Raw genomic sequence first — 19,880 nt, 5'->3', positions numbered from 1 at the left:
TTATCATAATAAGAAAAAAAAATCAAATTTTAATTATTATTTTTTATAATAACAAACACAACAAACTTTTAAATCCTCGTATAAGTTATCAAATAAATTTTCAAGTATTTAACTAGATTTATTAAATCTGTTGTCAAACATTTTTTGAGATTTAACCCTTTTAAGATATACTAAATCCAGATTTATAACATTTTTTAAATTCTACTAACTTAAATTCAATATGTTGTCATACATGCCTTAGCCAACATTAGTAGCTCTTACAAATTGAAATTTGATAGATGTGTTATTGGGTCGGATATCTCTTTTATTCATATGGGGTTTAGGGCTTGAATGTATTGAAATGATCCAAAAAGATTGTCATACTCTTATAATCTCAATTGAAGAGCACTAAATGTCCATGTGATTATCGTCTTTAAAACATTTAGTGAGAATTATAGTCTTGGCAATGTTTCACACTTTTAGCAGAGGTGTGTTTAATTTGCAAGAGATGATTAAGATGATGGAGTATTCGCAATTGGTGTTGAGTACCTTTAACTTCAAAGATGACAAGCAATGGTTAGCAACTTTATTGAAACATGCATGTAATGCAAGCTAGAATAAGTCATCATTGTACGAAGTGGCCATCACGTGGGAGGTCGTTGGAGTGCATGGGACACATGATGTTCTCTTAGCCATGGTAGTTCATGGTGATGTGATGTCTTGCCAATCCCATCAAGGCTATGTGTTCACTCAGGGAGGAGAAAATTGAGTGTTTTGCCAAGTTTTTTCATGAGTTGCTTTAGTTTATGACATAAAGTAGCACAAATTTGGCAACCTCGAGTGACTAAAAACAAATGCATTACAAGCGCTAAAAATGATATTTTTTAGGTCATTTGGATGGTGTTGAGTAGACTCAATATTTGCAAAAAGAATGAATTGTGTACACACAGAATACTTCACGGAGAATTTTTTGTTATTTTATGATGCTAAGCTTCTATGAAATGAGATTTTTTAGGGAGAGACACTAAAAATACATAATATTACACCATTATCAATGACATGGGTTTCCTCAAAATATTGCTGATGATGAGTGATGAAAGCATTGATGAAGCAGTTAAGCAAGCTTTCCTGAAATTGTAATGTACAACATAAATTCATACATATAGCATAATATTACAATTGGACATAAAATAGACTATCTCCCTACTCCATGTACTGGAGAGGTATATGTATGTATGTGTGTATGTATTAAAAAAGAATGACCAGAGGCTATTATACGAGCCTCCAACCACCCATAATGTGCCAAACAATTTGAGTATCATCTCTTTAAGTTCAACTATGTCAGAGGGGACTTGAGCTTGGATCCTTAGTTTGTTCTTCAGAGTGTTATCTAGAGATATAGACGGGTTTAGTGAGGATATATGTCAGCTGATCCTTTAAACTAATGTGTCTGATTCGCAGATTATTGTTGGTTATGTGATCTCGCGTGAAGTGGAAGTCAATTTCATTATATTTTATGCGCTTGCGGATGATGGGATTGTTGGCCATTGGAATGGAGGATATGTTATTACAAACCCCTCTCTATCTCCAGGTTTCACACTTTGAATAAGTTGTTGTTGCACAAGGCGAATTTTGTGTGGGATTCGTGAGAGTTCGTGGGACCACAATGTTTGCCTGCCCTCGACACTATGGTTATGCTTAGCTTTAGTGGCGTTAGCGAAGACGAAGAAGATGGATTCTTTTTTAAGCTCTTCCATGATAGTTTTACTTTTTTTTTTTTAAATCATGATGATGATGATAGTTATGATGAAAATTATGCTAAAATTCTCAGTATGATAGAGCCTAAAACAAGGCCGTTTTTTTTTTTAAAATCCATAGATGTTTGATTTGACTATTGACCTGCCTATACAAATTTAAGATGGTTTGATCAATGTTGAGGTAAAAAAAAGGGGAACAAAATTTTATTCAATCATGTTAAGATATTTGCAAATTATATGAAATGTTTGGGTTCATTCAAAATGGTTCGGAAGTTTTGTTTATTGTCTTTCATTAGTCATGTTAATGAAATTGTATTTTTCTTCATAGTTTGCCAAAAAGAAAAAAGATAAATATATAAAATAAAGGAGTGGAAAATAATTCTTTAATCTCTAGTGATATAAATCATTTATGATTTAATGTTAGAATCATTTATATCCTTCATCCTTTCATGGATTAACTTAAAATCCTTAATATTCAAATGCTTAGCCTACCACGTTGGAAACGAAGTATATATGATAGTTCATCTTATCAGTTGCTAGTAAAGAAATAAACCATCTATATTTGGATAAGATTTAATTGTAGTCTTTTTTCTCAATCAAAGTTGATAACAAATTAATGTGGTTGTCTGCCGTCGGAGAAAAATTTGCTCATCAATCAAAGTTGATAACAAGTTAATGTGGTTGTCTGCCGTCGGAGAAAAATTTGCTCAATACGTTAGGGAGGTTATTCAGAGGATATTGGGGGGTTATATCCACGTTATACCCCTTGTAACATTCTTATAACCTACCTCAACCTACAAATAAGTTCTGCGCTTCTATTTTCATATATTTGTAAGTTACATGTAGGGCACAGTGAGGTTACAAGAGATATAACGCGGATATAACCCCTCAATACCAAAGATATAACGCAGATATAACCCCACAACAGCCTTTATATAACCACTGGACGTACGCAGTGTTGCGTACGTCTTACATATGCAAATTTTCTTCTCTTGTCGGCTGTCGGATCTAAGTGATCTAACTGTAAGAACCTTTTTGCTTGGCTGCAATAAGGGTCTAACAGTAGTAGGTTTCAGTAAATTCGGATTTGTTAAATCCACCTTTTTGATTGAATTTATTAAATTTGAATTTAACATGAATTGAAAGCAAAATTCGAATCTTAAATCAAAAATTTTATAACGTCATGAAACATGTGTTTTTATGTTTAGCTTGATTTAATAAATCGGACCGATCACTGCTTCAAAGGAAGCCGCCTACTGTTTCGAACATTTGAGCGCTACTTATCAGTTACCAGATGTTTAGTCCGCCGTTACTACCATTAACCCGATCCATACGCGGAAACAAACCCTAGCCTCCCATCTGATCCCAAAGCGCCGAGCGATGGAGGAACGGGACCCGTGGCTCGCCGTCGACAAATTCGAACATGTATTCGCCTGTTTCTTCATCAGCGTCCTCGTCGCCGCCCTCGCCAGCCGGAGCCACCGCCCATTCATCCGTCGGCGGAGCGTTGCGCTGGGCTCCATCACAGCCCTCGCCGCCGGCGCCGCCAAGGAAGCCTGCGACGAGATCGGCCTGTGGAAATCTGCCGGCGGATCAGTCCGTGACGCCGCCGCCGATGCCCTCGGCGTCGCCCTTGCTGTCGCTGTTCTCGCCGCCGCCAAGTGTATCAAGAAATCCGGCCAACGCCGACGCGGTTTGGAACGGGATCAGGAAGAGCTTTCCATGGTTTAGGGTCTATTGTTCTGTTCAAAATGTGTTTGCTATTACAAAAATATTAGCTGTCTAGGACTAGCAGCCACACAAATAGTCAGGTCTAATTTGAAAATTTTACGAAACAGAAAAAATTATAGTGCGAGTCGTTAAACAGTTTTATTTTTTGGCAAGTGTTTTTTATTCCTCAAAATTCATATTAAAATTTCAAATTTTATGTTAAGCCCTAAATTATTCGTAGGCACGCGAACTAAAAAGAGTAAAAAGAAAGAAAGACAACTCTAAAAATAAAAAGAAAATAAGGTAAAACTCTAATGATTATATACTTATTAAGGCTATAATCGAGCCAAGTTAAGCCGAGTATATTATAGCTCGGACTTGGCTTGATGTAATTATAAGTTGTTCATTTTCAACTTAAGTTTGTGTTGAGCTTTCATACATTATTCGAGTTTGATTTTTTTTTAAATTTTTAATGTTTGAACTTGATATGTACATGATTTGTTTATGACAATGAATGAGTATTAAACGAGCTAATAAAATAGCGAAGAATTCAATGAGTATCTAAATTTCATATAAAATTTTTAATAAATAAATTTACAATTCTCATTGCACATAATAATATATCGATAATAAACTATGTAAAAATAAAATATAACTCATAAATCATAATCATATGATAAGTAATCTCTCATATTTTAATATGATCATACTTCTAAGTTTGCACCCAAGTCTCACATTCAAATGTAAGTGTCTAGTTTCTTATAGTGATATGCACTTCTCACTTTCTTAGCTCTTTGGGACACTTTTGTATATATATTTTATATTGAGTTGTTGCACCATCTTTATTCTTAATAATTCTTATAATGATTGCACAACACTTTCAGAACACTATTTTTTAATTGGGTAGTATTTATGAACGAAGTAAAAAGAGAAATTATACGAGAGACTAGAATTTCAAAGATTCTTACAAACTGTGAGCTTGTCATTGCCTTTGATACTTAAGCGCCCCAACAACTCAGGGTTTTATATGTTTCAAGCAAAACGAGGAGAGACGAAAATGTGAGAGGCTAGAGAGAAAATGAGGTTTGCTGAGATATAAAGTTAATTTTAAGGGTTATTTCATACATATCATGTCTTATGTATTTTCACATTTAACATCAAAATTTTAATAAAATAAATATATAATTAATAATTAAACAAAAAATATTATTGATATGATAATATATTACTATTAAATCTATAATTAAATAAATTCTAGATAAATTGATTTTATTTAAATAATAAATCATATATGATACGAGCTATCATTGAGTATTTTTCGAACAACAAACGAGTTTGTTCGTGAACACAAATGAACAAGTTCAATTATATTTATGTTTAGTTCATTTAAGATCCGAGCTTTTAAAAATTGTTCGAATTTATTTATTTACTAATTTGAAATAACACGATCGAGTCTTAATCGAACCGAATTGAATTGGTTCATTTACTACCCTAAAACCAATTTAAACGCGCACACTATTATACATTATATAAGTTGTTATACAAGTAATAATAAATACATTGGTCACAGCAAATTTAAAATAATTAGGCGTACAGTCTAAATCTACTAAACTGATTTGTGAGTTAATTGATTGAATTAGCTCACCGAATTATCTGGCTGAAACTATAGGCAATGTAAACGAGTCGAGTTTATCTACGAAACTAGTCTATCAAGTTAACCAAACGAATTGAATGGCTAAACTAATTGATTGAGTCAACCAATTAAACTGGCAGGTCGAATTGAACCATTGAGTTTGCAGACGACATCTCGCCACCTGACCCTTGTTGATTAACCTTAAAATATTCCAAAATGGATTTGGATTTAAGTCATGCTTTAGGTGCAAACTTCTAATTTCAGCTCTATTAAAGGGGATTCAATTATACTTTTTATTTCTTTTTTTTTTAAATCAAATATCCTATTATTTCACCATGATGCCCATAATACACAGTTTCGATCGTTTAAAAATATAACAAAAATCCTAATTTTATAAATAATTAAATTGTAAACATTACATACACTCTCACAAAATTGGTCTTATGTTATATTGATTTTGGCAAGTCTAAAAAATAAGACATTACATACACTCTCACAAAATTGGTCTTATTTATAGTTTTAAGCCTTTATAATATTTGATGACACGTTCAATTCTATCAAGAAGATTAGCTAGATAGTCAATTGATCTTATTGCAATTTGATATAACATTTGTTCCCTTGTATGCTATTAAAGGCCAGACTTTGATTGATTCCTTAGCGGCACGTCCATTGTCTGGTGACACTCATCTAAATAACAACCTACCTGATGAACAAATTTTAACTACAAAAGAAAAAGATGAACCTTGCTGGGAGTTATACTTCAATGGTGTTTTATCCGACTTTGTGATAATATAAGATGAAGCGAATAATGATAAGATTAAAAATTGGGACAATAAAAGACAAAGTGAATAATAGACCTAAACTTTCCAAATGCCAATTAAGCATAAAAAAAGCCCTAGTGCCAAGCCTAGAAGACAATAACAAACTGGACAATGGTTTTATAATAGGCTTTAGGCAATGACAATAACCAACTTATACGCTATAATTAATAAATCAATGATGTGCGATCATACCAAATACATTGGATTGTGGTTTCTCATAGTGACATTCACACAAACAACTCTGGCAAAATTGAATGGCATTGCATCAGTGAGTTGCATATATTATTGCCAAGAAGTATATCTTCCTTCATGAATAGTTTCACATGCATAATTACACAGATTGAATTTAATTTAGTTCAACTTTATAGGTTCTTATCATCTTGAAAAAAGTCCAACAAAGCCCCAAAATTTATAACTCATCATCATTCAGAGTTGCACAAAATATGAGATTAAACATCTTTATAACTTTCATCATGATCCAAAAACATTACTCTCTCATAAGATAAAGTCTATTGACAATAAGATTATATTTGTAACGCATGACTTATCAGCATAAGCAGATATCCACATACACAAATCATCATATCATATGCAATATCAGCATGGAATATTACCTCTTTTTTTTTAAATCAACAATACACAAATAGAATAGAATGAGTATGAACCCGGTACATTCCGCTTTTCTAAAACCAGCAAAACAAAAAGACTAAGCTCATCATGTCACATTAAACCTGCCAAAAACTCCAATACATGTGAAAGGAAACAACCTACATGGTATTCATGTCAAAAATCAAATGTCAACGTGTGTGTGTGAGTGTGTCTGTGTGTGTGATACACTGTTGAATGTAGCATACATCACAAAATAAGATTATGCATGTATGCTAATATTTGTATAGCTATTTAATTAGGATTGGAAGTTTAGTTTGATGTCAATACCTTAAGGATCCTGTAAAAAAAGCATATCGCATACACCCACACCCACACCCACACCCACACCCACACATGCACACACATATAAAAAATATTAATATATTGAGAATATATACATTGATGGCTAACTAAATAAAAAATTGTAAATAGGAAAAAAAATGTATGTCTTTTTAATAAATAACCAAGAACACCAACAAAGAATAAAAACAAAGGACCCTAGTATATTAAAGTCATCCATAAGAAAAAGATTACTTGTCATATCATACGTGGGTATACACATTGTTATATCATACATATATTAATCAAAGAATCTTGAAAGTTCATATCATATTAAAAAAATCACCATGCAACCATTCAATCATCTTATTATACTAGGAATGACATAAAAGCAAGAAAGGAATACTATGTTAGGTAAATTGTGCACCACATGCAGTTTTATGTATAAATATACTCAAAACATGCAACGAATAACACAATATTGAATGATAGAATTAGTTCATGATAACACGAACAAAAACTTGGTGAATGCAAGATATGAATGTTATTAATATAGTTAAAACATATTAAGTGATAGCCAACTAAGTAAAAAATTGTGAATAGCGAAAAAAATGCATGCCTTATTAATAAATAACCATAAACACTACTAAAGAATATAATATAACAAATTATATCATAAAAATAACAAGTAATCTTTTAGATTCAAAAACTAAATGTAAGAAAGAATATGCAGACAATAGCTAATTTCATATTTGCTCATGTACTGGTAAATAGTGAACTAGTAATACCAGAGTATATACAACATTATAAAAGGATGTACATCATGATCATGCATGCATGTAAGGACTCAAGTAAAATGAAAGTGTGTAGACACCATAGAAAACATCACAATAGGTGTCACAACAATCGTGGGTATGCACGTTGAATATTGTAATATATATAGTAGATCATCTCGCATGATGAACAATCCCCACATAACTCACATGTATTTCATCATGTATGATTTGAATAGAGTAGAAAGCATGAAATATTAAAGAAGTCATATCATACCAAATCTAGTCATGCATGTAGGGCTATTTAGATTCACACGACAATTTATATATTATAAATTAAATTGTAAATACATGATGAAATCAGATAAAACATTCAATAATAGTCACATGAAAGAATACTACAAAAAATAATATTCAATGCAATATTTACTAAAAGTTAAAGGGAATAGAAATTGTCTTGCCTCTAGTAAATCAATATCACCAAATGGCATGATGTATAAGTCAGACCCCCAACGCCTTTAAAATTTCCTCTCCAAAACTAACATGATATGACGGCAAACACAACACATTTTTCCACAAAAATTAAGTCAAATAGAAATTTAATTTATCGAACACTAAACCAAAGCAATACAACTCCAATAACTCACACAAATACATAAGGATAAGCATCTACAATTCGAGAGATAGACGATCTCTCCCAATTCCTATAATTCAAGAGGTAGGAAATCTCTCACAATTCCTTCAATTCGAGAGGTAGGAGATCTCTCCCAAACCTTAAACCTAATGTACAAGACTCAGGGTTCGTTTGGGAGGGCGTCTGAAGCACGTTCGGAGCGCGGTGTGGGGAGCAGCCGCGAAGTTCGGCGTTTGGGGGTGGGTCGAGGAAACCACATTTGGCTTTTTTGTTTAAACGTCGGTCGCGGGTTGAGCCCTGCAGCCCACGTTCGCGGTTGCCTTTTTACGGATCGAGCCCCGCTGTTCGGTCTTCGAACCCCACTGTTCGATTCGACTTCGAGCCCCACTGTTTGACCATGGATGCCGACTCCCTTCGTGATGCCCTAACAGAGCTTTTTTTTTTTTTTGTGATTTGATATTTTAGTTTCAGAAACTTTTTTATATTAGATTAGGGCTTTTCAAATCAATTTTGTATGGGGGAAGGAGTTGAATCCTAAGAACGAAGAGCTGCAATTTTTTTTTTCACAAAGAGATACGGATTAGAAATTTTTCATATTGGGAAACAATTATTTTTTAAATTTTTGGATGGTATATTACAATTGTGTTTCTTGCTGATAATTCTTAAACAAACAAAAATGTCTTGATATTATTATTTGGTAGGGAAATTCTTATACATACCACAATTTTCTTATGTACATAACATATTTAACACTTACATTTTGATATTTACATATAAAAATCATAATCACATCAAAACATAAATGAGTCTTGCATCTGAATTTTTGTACTGTTTTAAATTGAACTTTTGCTTCTGAAATATCAAATATATGACCAGTCACCAACTTATTACAAACAACTTTATTAAACAGGAGCGGAATGGTCATTTCTCCAAAAATAGTTGTCACACAGCTCTTTTCAAACAACTACAATAAACAACCAACCAGCTTCCCCGCAGCAACTTCCTGGGGCAGCTAAGCTGCAGCTGCCCTAAACAGACCCTCAATCTCACGCATCATCCAAACTCTAAACATAATGAGTCCATTTATACCCAACAATAATAATAATAATAAACGACTAAATTGCCCTTAAGCAATAATAATAATAAACGACAAAATTGCCCTTAGGCATACAAAAGAAAAAATTGCCCTTGGGCTAGCCAACAACGTAACAAAAACATGATAAAAAGAGTTAAAAGTAACATAAGTGATTGATGCTCAAATAAATAAAGAGCAAAAAAATGCATAAAGTACAATGATGTGCTAGAAACATGTTAGAGAAAATCAAGCATAAAATGGAATGCAAGATAGCTCAAAAGGTAAAACCATAAATGCATGTAGATTAATTATACCATAATTCAATATATTATGAACCACAAATTGCCAAACTAATCATATGGACAATATCATAAGATTATATATGAGATTGTATTTTCTTAAAATAGGGCAATTTAAGCACAAGTGCGTTTGAAAGCTTCCATTTAATTTTAGTGAGAGATAAATCAAAAAATTTTATCTATTTAAATTCATTTTTTTTAAAATATTTATGATTTGTGTAATCACATTGATCAATATTCTTATAAACCGACTATCTTAAAAAATTCTAACCTCAATAATCTTAATAGGTTGGCCAATTGTAAGTCTTTTAACATTAACATGATTAATAGATAATTTACTGCTAAACATAACAAATTCCTAAAAAATCATAAAAAATATCATAAAATAATGCTTCTTTAGATTCAGATGTAACATTCAATTTGCAAAACTTTAAAAACTTACATAATTTGCATCTATAATCATCCTTATTTTGCTATAAATCAAAATATCATCAAACACGCAAAAAAAAAAAAAACAACTTACATAATTTGCATCATATAATCATCCTTATTTTGCTAGAAATCAAAATATCATCAAACACGCAAAAAAAAAATCAAAAAATATTTGTAGAAATGTTTTGTATTACTTATAAAATATTAAACATTTTAGTCAATCCAAAATGCATCATCAACTTATAAAATACATCTTCAATTTAAAAATATTTTTTTCATTCATGAGCCTCACATTCTCACATGATTAAAAACATTTCTCAAAGCAATTTTAAAAAGTAACATTATAAGTGTGGTATCCAACTTATCATCCAAATAAGGAACAAATGAGCATCATTTGATGATAAGTTTATCATTTTCTTAACAATCTATAGACATGCGCCAGCTTAAATCTTTCCTAGAGCGACAAAAGACTCATGCATTTTCGTCTACCCCCTTCGGAAGCAATCTATCAACTAATATTTTTATTTGTGTGCTAATTTGGATTCATGGACTCATCCTTAAATATCACAACGATAATCCAAAAAATAAATCAATTACATGCTATTCATTTCTAGGTAAAGGTAAACTACCAAGAAGATCGTTACAACATACGTCATTAAAGTTAAACAACACTTAACTAACCTCATTAAGTGTACCCACATTTTGATTCACATCTTCTTTCAATTTAATGGTCAAGAATGAATCAAAATCTCATTTCAACCTTTTTTTCCCCCTCAACATTATTTTAATTCAAGGTACGTAAAGGATTTTTTAATTCATTAAGAGCATTAGGATTTTTTGTAGATGATACAAAACTATAGTTAGACAATATGGATTTCAAAGCTACCCTTATATCATTACAATTGAACACAATGTAATAGGTTGTCAAAAGAAATACCAATTAAATCATACAATCCTAATCTACCTAAGAAAATTTGGATAACATTGACCAAGAAATTTATCAATGTTTGTAGCAAATTCAATAAAAATTAAACATCATTCCAATATGAAAATAAGATTACTATCTACCCAAATTCCCTTATATGGTTGTACAAGAAATTTAGCTTTTAAGATCATTCAAAAAATAGTAGATCTAGCTACAACATTCATACAGCTCCCATTATTAATCATAAGTTAGCAAAATTTATCATCAAGCTTGCCATAAATTTGAAAAATAAATGTTCTATTACAAATATGTTCGATCTTAGGTGTAAGGATGATGCCTTATATAGCATTCAAATAATTCTCAGTTACAGCATCCCTAGTGTTATTAATCTCCTTAATGAATCCACGCATATAATCGACCCCATTAATTTCAGCAGCACCCTTTTCAGTAATTTGCAAATTTCTATTGTGAAATTCATCATCAAATCACTAAGTTCATTAATTTTAAAATACGATGACAAAAAAATAAATTTTAGATGCAATAGTGAATGCTTTTTTTTTTTTTTTTTGGTTAATCATGAAAATACTACCCTTAGATACAATGGATGTAGCGATTTCAATTTAACTAACTTGACAAAAAGAAAATCTGAACATGTTCACTTTTCTAGACAGAAAATTTAAAATTTGCTCGACTTCTAAAAGAAGTTAAAAACCATGCTCAAAAGATGGAATGTGAGGCCATGTCATCAGACCAAACTAGGCCTAAACCAAGAAAGTGTGGGATCCTCAATGATTTCACAGCACAGTAATTCTTCAGATTTGTTCATATAGTTAACTATTTTTTCCCTTTATTTTAAAAAGTTAATCTCATCAAGTGGCTAGTAACAATAAAAACAAGATACAAATATACCCCTTTTAAAAGTTCTTTAATTTAAATTCATGTAATAGTAGATTCATTTCAAATATTTTCCACTATTTTCACACTCATCTGACGCATTGTAGCTTATCCAATTAATTTCAATTTTTTAAAATCTCATTTGATGCTCACCAGGCATTACTTGTCATCCAAAATGGTTATCCAAAACCATTACCTAATCAAAAAAAATTTAGTATCTATTTTAAAAAAAAAATAAACATAATTTTAAACTTTACTCTTTTGTAATCATTTATATCAAAATTTTGAAGTAGATAATTTTCATAAACATTGTAATCATACATCATGGAATGCCTATCTTGATTATTCCTCTCGTGATGATTTTTTTGCCTCATAACAATGTTGGCATTCAAAAGAATATGTTCAATGTGGAGCTTGGATAAAAGTGACTTGGTTTCAAATTTTAGATCTGCCCATTAAAAAAATCAATAAGCTCACTCTATTGATTTGCTTATTCAACTACTCAACCAATTGATCTTGCAATGTAGCCAAAATTGCATCACTTATAAGATCTGTTAACTAAAGTTGATATAGAGACATGATGCTTCTAATTAAAATAAAAATTAAAACTTTGGACACTTGATATAGGGTCGTCTTACAATGTAGGATTACTAATGCAATTAATCAAAAATGATGAATGACATCATGCAAGCCGGATTTAGAATTCACAGTTTAAAAAACTGCCAATAAAACAAACACTCGCCTTATTTTGATTAAAAGAAAAAAGAAAATCTAAGAAACATAGGCTAGACAATAATTTAATGATATTTAAAACCCAATCAAGATTTACACCAAATAAGAAAATCAGCTATAATTATTTTGACTAAAGTTAATTATAATCACAAACCAATATCTGATTATATAAATAGAAGATAACAATATATCATGAAACAAAAAAATTCAAATTTCATGCAAATAAAATACAATAAGGCTACTTGCTTAAAAATTGATAATTGCACTTGCACCAGAGAAATCAACAACAAAGCCTTAATCCCACTACGTGGGGTCGACTACATGAATCTTTTTTCTCCATTGTGTCCTATTTAGTGTCATATTTTCATTTAGTTCTAATAAGTTATGATCATTTTTTACAATAGACCCGAGTCTTCCTAGATCTACCTCTGTCTTTCTTAACATAGACCCGAGTCTTCCTAGATCTACCTCTGCCTTTCTTAACATAAGTCGAATTCAAAACATCTACTCTCCTAATTGGATCATCAGATGATCGACGTTTAATGTGACTAAACCATCTAAGACGACTTTCTCTAATTTTGTCTGTCACAGGAGCTACACCAACCCTATCACGGATATATTCATTTCACATTTCGTTTCTAAGTGTAAAGCCACTCATCCACCTAATCATTCTCATCTCGACAACACTTAACTTAGTATTATGTTTCTCTTTTAAAGGCCAACATTCAGCGCCGTAGAGCATTGCAAGTCTGACCACCGTCTTATAAAATTTTCCTTTCAGTCTAAGCGGTACTTTTCTATTACACAAAAGGCTCGAAGCATTCCTCCACTTCAACCAACCAACATGAATTCGACAATTACCAACCCCATCTATATCGCCATCGCTTTGAACAACAGTCCCAAGATATCTAATCATTCACACATTTTAATAATGTGATCACCCAAAGTTACACTTCTATCACTAGAGCTACTACTACTAAAATTATATTTCATGTATTTGTTGACCTCATTTTGGTGAGGTCACTTACTCTTCTTAGAACCTAGAACTAGCCTTAGGATTTCCTACCGACTCTCCTAGAAGACTTGTCTAGGACCCGCGCCAACTAGAGATTCAAGTCACTTCTTGACTCCTTGCAGTTTCATGTGATCGGTTCTAAATTCTCAGCGCTTGCTTGAGTCAATTAAAACCAGCGCAATGAAGCTCGAGTCTAGTACCCATAGAATCTAAAGCCTTAGGAAACTCATCGTGTCGTCTGTGCACACTCACGGTACATGAATATCACAATTCACGCGCTCGATGCACATCAATTATCGAAATTCACATCATTTTCACCTGTATAAGGCTTCACGATTGGCCAAACTTGAATCAATTGCTGGACTGATCGATTATGAGCGATAATTTTAAAAAAAATTGAATTTGACACATTTTCGATCAGACCATCGATGAAGTCATCCAGGCGACCCCGGATGACGAAACGGACCGCGCTGGCCTGTCCAGAACGTCGAATTTAGCTAGGAAGCACTCCTATTTCGATATAGTTCCATGCACGAGTGAGAAGTGCGCAAATCGAGGGAATTTAAATATCATACATTATGGAGGTAACATATTTGTATTATATAGCCGAGGGTGGGGGTCTTTTATTTTCCCCTAAATCCCTAGCTTGCAGCTCCCCTTGGTTTCGTCCCCGAATTGAGCCATAGTCGCGCCTTCCCTCTCATTGGTTCCTCCTCTTCGCGTAACGAGGAGTTGACCTCGTCTCTCTTGACGTCCTCTGCCAGAGTTGCGGCTTCCCGAAGTATCTTTTGCCTCATCTCGTTGAGCGGGAACCCATTCGCGGTAGGTTGACTTTGTGCATTTGTTCCCTGAGTCACAAATTTGGCAATCCTCCTCCTTCCCGATAGCTCCTCCCTCTGTAGCCATGGCTGCGGTGTGGTCTTCTTTCTGCTAGGGGTTGCTTCAGCCATGTAAGTCCCTTGAGCACTTCTTTCCTTCTTCTGCGCCTATAAAAGCCTGGGGGGTTGCTTTGAGGTTGCGAACTAAGGATTTAGGGGGAGACTTTTTCAAATTCACCTCTCGAGCTTGTAAGTCTGGTGTTTGGAAAGCCTTCTGATTCTCTTCTGTTGTTTGCAAAGGCTCGAGTGAGGTATCCATTTTCTTCTTCCCTGCTTTCTTTCTCTGTTCAACAGGGGTTGTGCGTAGATTTTTCTTCTCTATAAAAAAAAGGAGAATGCATGCATAAGGTGATTTATTCTGTCTTGGCTGGTATTTAATGCTGGAATCATTGTTAGCTGTTAGATTTTTATTTGACTTGGCTGGTATTTAATGCTGGAATCATTGTTAGCTGTTGGATTTTTATTTGTCTTAGCTGGTATTTAATGCAGGAATCATTGATATCCGTTGGATTTTAGTTGACTTTAGTTTGAGTAGAGCATATTGTTGGGTCTGTCTTAAATGTTATATGATACTTAGTAGGAAGTGTAGGCTTATAAGAAAGGCATAGTTCATTTCTTACGCATGTGCTAGCTTCTTCCTTATGTTCTTATCACATCCATACTGGTATATTGAAATTTCAGGGCTGTTTTAGCCCTTTGGGCTGCGGTTTTCCTTGTTGTATTGGTTTAACACTCAGCCGTTTGGAAATTCTATGTTGAGTGTTTTGTTCGGATGCTTCTTTGCTGCCCCCTTCCCCCTCTGTTCGAAACATGTGCAGCTGGTATTTAATCTTGGGGCTTTTTGGAGTTTGTTTTGGCGGCCTGGTTTTGTCCACTATTGCCGCCCCTCTGTTTGAAATACATGCAGAACGTGATATTTGACTTCGGTGGATTTTTGGAGTTTGTTTTTGGGGGCCTGGTTTTGTTCCCTATTGCTGCCCCTCTGTTTGAAATACATGCAGAATGTGATATCTGATTTTGGAGGCTTTTTGGAGTTTGTTTTAGGGGTCTGGTTTTGTTCTCTGTTGCTCCCCCCTCTGTTTGAAATACATGGGCATGTTTATATTTAATTTTGGGGCCTCTTCGAAGTTTTAATTTGGGGGGGTGGTCTGTTTGAGCTTTGGTTTGTGCTTCTCGGTTGCCCCCTCTGTTCGAAGCATATACAGGTGGGTTCATCTAATTTTGAAGCTTTTTGAAGTTTAGCTTTGGGGGCTGTTGGATTTTGTCTTATGTTCCCTGTTCCCCCCCCCCCTATTTGAATCATATGTGAATGGTTATTTCTATTGTGGAACTCTTGATATTTTATCGTGTTTATTCTCTACTATTAGTTCTACTTGAGAGCCTTATTGGGTTTTTCTCGTGAGTTTGGGTTGTTTTCTTGTTGCCCCCCTTTCCCTGTTAGATCGATTGGGGATTTTATTGTGCCTCTCCCCGTGTCTGTTTTGGTGGTTTTTTGTTGTTCCCACCTGGAGTTTGCAGTATGGGTTCCCTGCTGGTGTGGGTTGTTGCTCTTACCCGAGAGCATCCCTATAGTTTTCTCTTGTGTGGTTCGGTTGTTCGTTGTTATCCCTGGCTGTGAGCATCTGCTGTGGTTGAGTTGGTTTGCTCCACTACTCGTGAGCATCCCAGCTCGTTTTCTTTTGTGTTGGTTGGTTGTTCTCTGCTGTCCCTGCCTGCGAACACCTGCTAGTTGGTTGTGTGGGCTGCTGTCGTGGGCACTTGTTTTAGTTGTTCCCTCTTGTTGTTCCTACCCGAGAACACCCAATTGGTTTTCCCTTTGCATTGGGGCTAGTGGCTCCCCTGCTGCCCCTGTCCATGAGCACCTGTTTGGCTTTCCTTTGTGTTGTGTTGGGTTTGTATCTCACTGGAACTGCTGGTTGGAGGTGAAATTGAGGGCTTTAATCTTTCTAAATTAGAATATTTTAATCTTTATGTTTGGAAGAATTTGGGTGCCCTTTTTCGAAGAATTTTTCAAAGAACGATCTATTAAATGTTAAGAGAAAGTCCAGAGCTCAATCCTTTAGATGAATTGATTACAAAAAAATGAAGAAAAAAAAAGAGGAGATATGAGAATTTCTTTTGGTATTTTTGGGGAAAAGAGAAGAGATATGAGAATTTCTTTTGGTATTTTTGGGGAAAGTTTAGGAGCAGCTTGGAGTTTTCTAAAATGTGCCGTTAAGTGGTGTTTCGGGCTAACATCGGAGAGTGTGCCCATCTCATTGCTCATTCGAGGAGTCCCATCAGGTGGATGTGTGACGCTAACCCCCCTACTGCTTTGGTTTTCGTCTTTCTTAAACTAATTTTGGAGGTCGGTTAGTCTTACTTTTTTTTTTATTATTTCTTACTTTTCGGTTCATTTTCCTTACTTCTTAGTTTGGATTTTAGGCGCTTAGTTTGAAACATAAGAGCGCATATATAGTTGTGGTTATATATGAAATCATCAAGCAATGTCGTAAATTGGACGGTCTTTTTGAGGTTCCAGGTCTTGATGATAAAGACATTCGGTGGTAGAGCAAAATAACATTTCATCCTACGGCATCGGGACCCAATCCCGGGACCACCGGGACCCGGTGAAACGTAAGATGACAGTATTATTCACAGACACTAGACTAGCAGGGCACCCTTGCTTTCTTAGGTTGTTGGCGTTCCTAGCCCGACGGTGCGATCGACTTGTGAAAACTATATTTTATAAAAAATGATAAGAACAGATACAATAATAACAGATATGCTATTTACAAAAGTATTTTGACTGCAAAAATAGATATTACTTTCTCTTATATGCATGAAACCTATATGCATGACAAAATATAAATTTTAAGTAATATAATTTGATTGCTCACTTGTCAATTGTCGATATTGGACTAAGAAGTACCCTCCTAAGTTGGTATTGTAGAAAACTTTTCTAGTTGAATGTCAAGCTTTATACATACGAGTGACCAATGGTTGCCTTCGAAGTCCCTCGAAAATACTTAAATCTGAGTCTAGCCTGACCCGAATGCCTACGACTTTCTTTATTTTGTCGGATTTTTCGTGTCTTTCCTACGGTTTTATTGAGATCTTTGTAGATCATTCGTGATTTCCTCCGGATTTTTCTCGTATTTTCGATGGTTTTCTTTGAGTTACCGTAGGTCATTTTTCGTTTTTCTCGAGTTTTTTTTTTCCAAATGATGTTCGCTATTCATTTTTGTTTATATAAATTCATGCTTACACATTTCTTAAATTCTTTTCATTATATTTTCGATTGTTTTCTTTGAGTTACCGTAGGTCATTTTTCGCTTTTCTCGAGTTTTTTTTTCCAGAAGATGTTCGCTATTCATTTTTGTTTATATAAATTCATGCTTACACATTTCTTAAATTCTTTTCATTATACTCATTTACTTGTACCTGCAACACCGACCTCATTTACGGGAACAGTCGACCCGTCAGGTATAGAAGTTTGTTTTATATTTACAGCGTTTCACTTTCTTCAGTGCACACTTTACTGCATATATATACAATTCAATCTTGCGATGCTACAGTTTATTGTTTACTACGTTTCGTAGCATGTTTCACTTTTATTAATCATGTTGCTTCCATAAACTTGCAGGGACCTTTTAGGATACAGGGCAGTATGACACCCGGTTTAGGAGGTACCCTATAGCAAGTCACTGACCCAATAACTGCATATTTATACACACCACAACCCCGAACCTATAATCGATATGTTAAGGAACTTAGAGTAGTTTTTTTTTCCAAAAAGCGAAGCGTGGAAGCAAGCGGACTGAGAGTGGAGATCGAGACCACAACAACGAGGTGTAGGACGTCTCTTCAGAGTTGAGTCCAATCGTAGGATGGTTGGGAAGTCACCGGGGTTCCCCCCCGGATCTATGGCATCCCCTACCATTCACTTCATTTATTCCTGAAAATAATTGTTATTATTTTGAGCTCTTCCCATTTGATTTCCTCATATTTAACCTTGGAAACCTAAACTTTGAAATTTTAAAGACAGAACCACCGATCTTAATCGAGAGTTTTCTTAAGTAATTTTGATTATTTAAGATGTAATTAACTATAGAGGTTTGTCTCTATAGGGAACTTAATAACCCAGCTTAATATAAACCATATTTAATCTCCCGTATTAAATAGGAGAACTTGTCGACTTATAAAAAAAAAGTTATGCAGACTCAACAGACGTCACAAACCTTTTAGTTTAGATGGTTAAGTCTACCAACAAGTTATATGCACATCCTTCTATATAGTGTATTATTTGTGGTATCGTGTTTAGTCATCTAAACTACCAAATGTGTGAGATCCATTCGGTCTCACTTTTCAAAATTAAAGAAGCATTTTCTGAAATTATAACCATATATAATCATACATATAAATTAAATTTAATTTAAATGATTTTTTCAAAAATAAACAACTGACAATATTTAGTTTTAGTTCTACTCGGATGAAAGCCTTTAGACTCCAATGTAGACCTCCATAATTCAAGTTTCTCCTGGGCTTTTTCTCTCGTCTTATCCATGAGAAGGATATTATCAGCAAAAAGCATGTACCAAGGTAGATACTCCTGTAAATGTCCAGTAAGACCATCCATAAATAAAGCAAAAAGATATAAGCTTATAGCTGATCCCTAATGTAATCCAACAAAAATATGAAAATATTTGAGCAATCCTCTTTCTGTTTGAACACAAGTAACAACTCTAGTATACATATCTTTAATGACTTGAATACGAGTCATATTAACAACTTTTTTCTCAAGAACTCTCCAAATGATATCTCTTGGAACCATAGGGTAAGCTTTTTCTAAATAGATAAAAATCAAATGTAGATTCTCCTTGTTATCTCTGAATTTCTTCATCAAACCTCTCAATAAACGTATAGCTTCCATAGTAGACCTGCCCGATATAAATCCAAATTGATTATGAGAGATCTTTGTAATACGTCTTAACCTATGTTCAATTCCCCTCTCCAATAATTTTAAAGTATGACACATCAACTTAATTCCTCTATAATTTGCACAATCTTGTGTATCCCCTTTATTCTTAAAAATGGTGACCAAAATACTCTTCCTCCACTTCAAGCATCTTTTTAGTTTTTAAAATAATATTAAAGAGTTTAGAAAGCCAAAAAACTCTCAGATCTCCTAAATATTTCCATATTTAAATTGGAATATCATCAGGTCCTAAAGACTTTCCACACTAGATTTTCTTCAAAGCCCCCACAGCTTCTTTTTTACTAATGCAACGATAAAAATGAAACAACAAACCAAACACACAATATTATATATATAATATTTTTTAAGCCGAATATTCCTAATACGTGTCCCTAAAAGACTCAAACAAAATACAACCATAAAAGAGAAAACAACTGTA

General features: G+C 33.9%; 1 protein-coding gene across 1 annotated transcript; it reads left to right on the top strand.

Annotated features, from left to right (window-relative positions):
• Window positions 1-2,949: 2,949 nt before the first annotated feature.
• On the top strand, window positions 2,950-3,705 carry LOC110029847. Its single transcript, XM_020732308.1, has one exon. It carries the CDS (start codon window positions 3,117-3,119, stop codon window positions 3,465-3,467), a length of 351 nt encoding a protein of 116 aa, XP_020587967.1. The 5' UTR covers window positions 2,950-3,116; the 3' UTR covers window positions 3,468-3,705.
• The last annotated feature ends 16,175 nt before the right edge of the window (window positions 3,706-19,880 follow it).

This window comes from Phalaenopsis equestris, unplaced genomic scaffold (genome assembly GCF_001263595.1).
Source record: "Phalaenopsis equestris unplaced genomic scaffold, ASM126359v1 Scaffold000606, whole genome shotgun sequence".
Lineage (NCBI taxonomy): Eukaryota > Viridiplantae > Streptophyta > Magnoliopsida > Asparagales > Orchidaceae > Phalaenopsis > Phalaenopsis equestris.
Note: the sequence above shows the minus strand (reverse complement) of the source record. Positions and strands in the feature narration are given on the sequence as shown.

Coding starts and splice junctions, on each gene's coding strand:
- LOC110029847 (XM_020732308.1), top strand. CDS start 3,117: ATGGAGGAACGGGACCCGTGGCTCGCCGTCGACAAATTCGAACATGTA.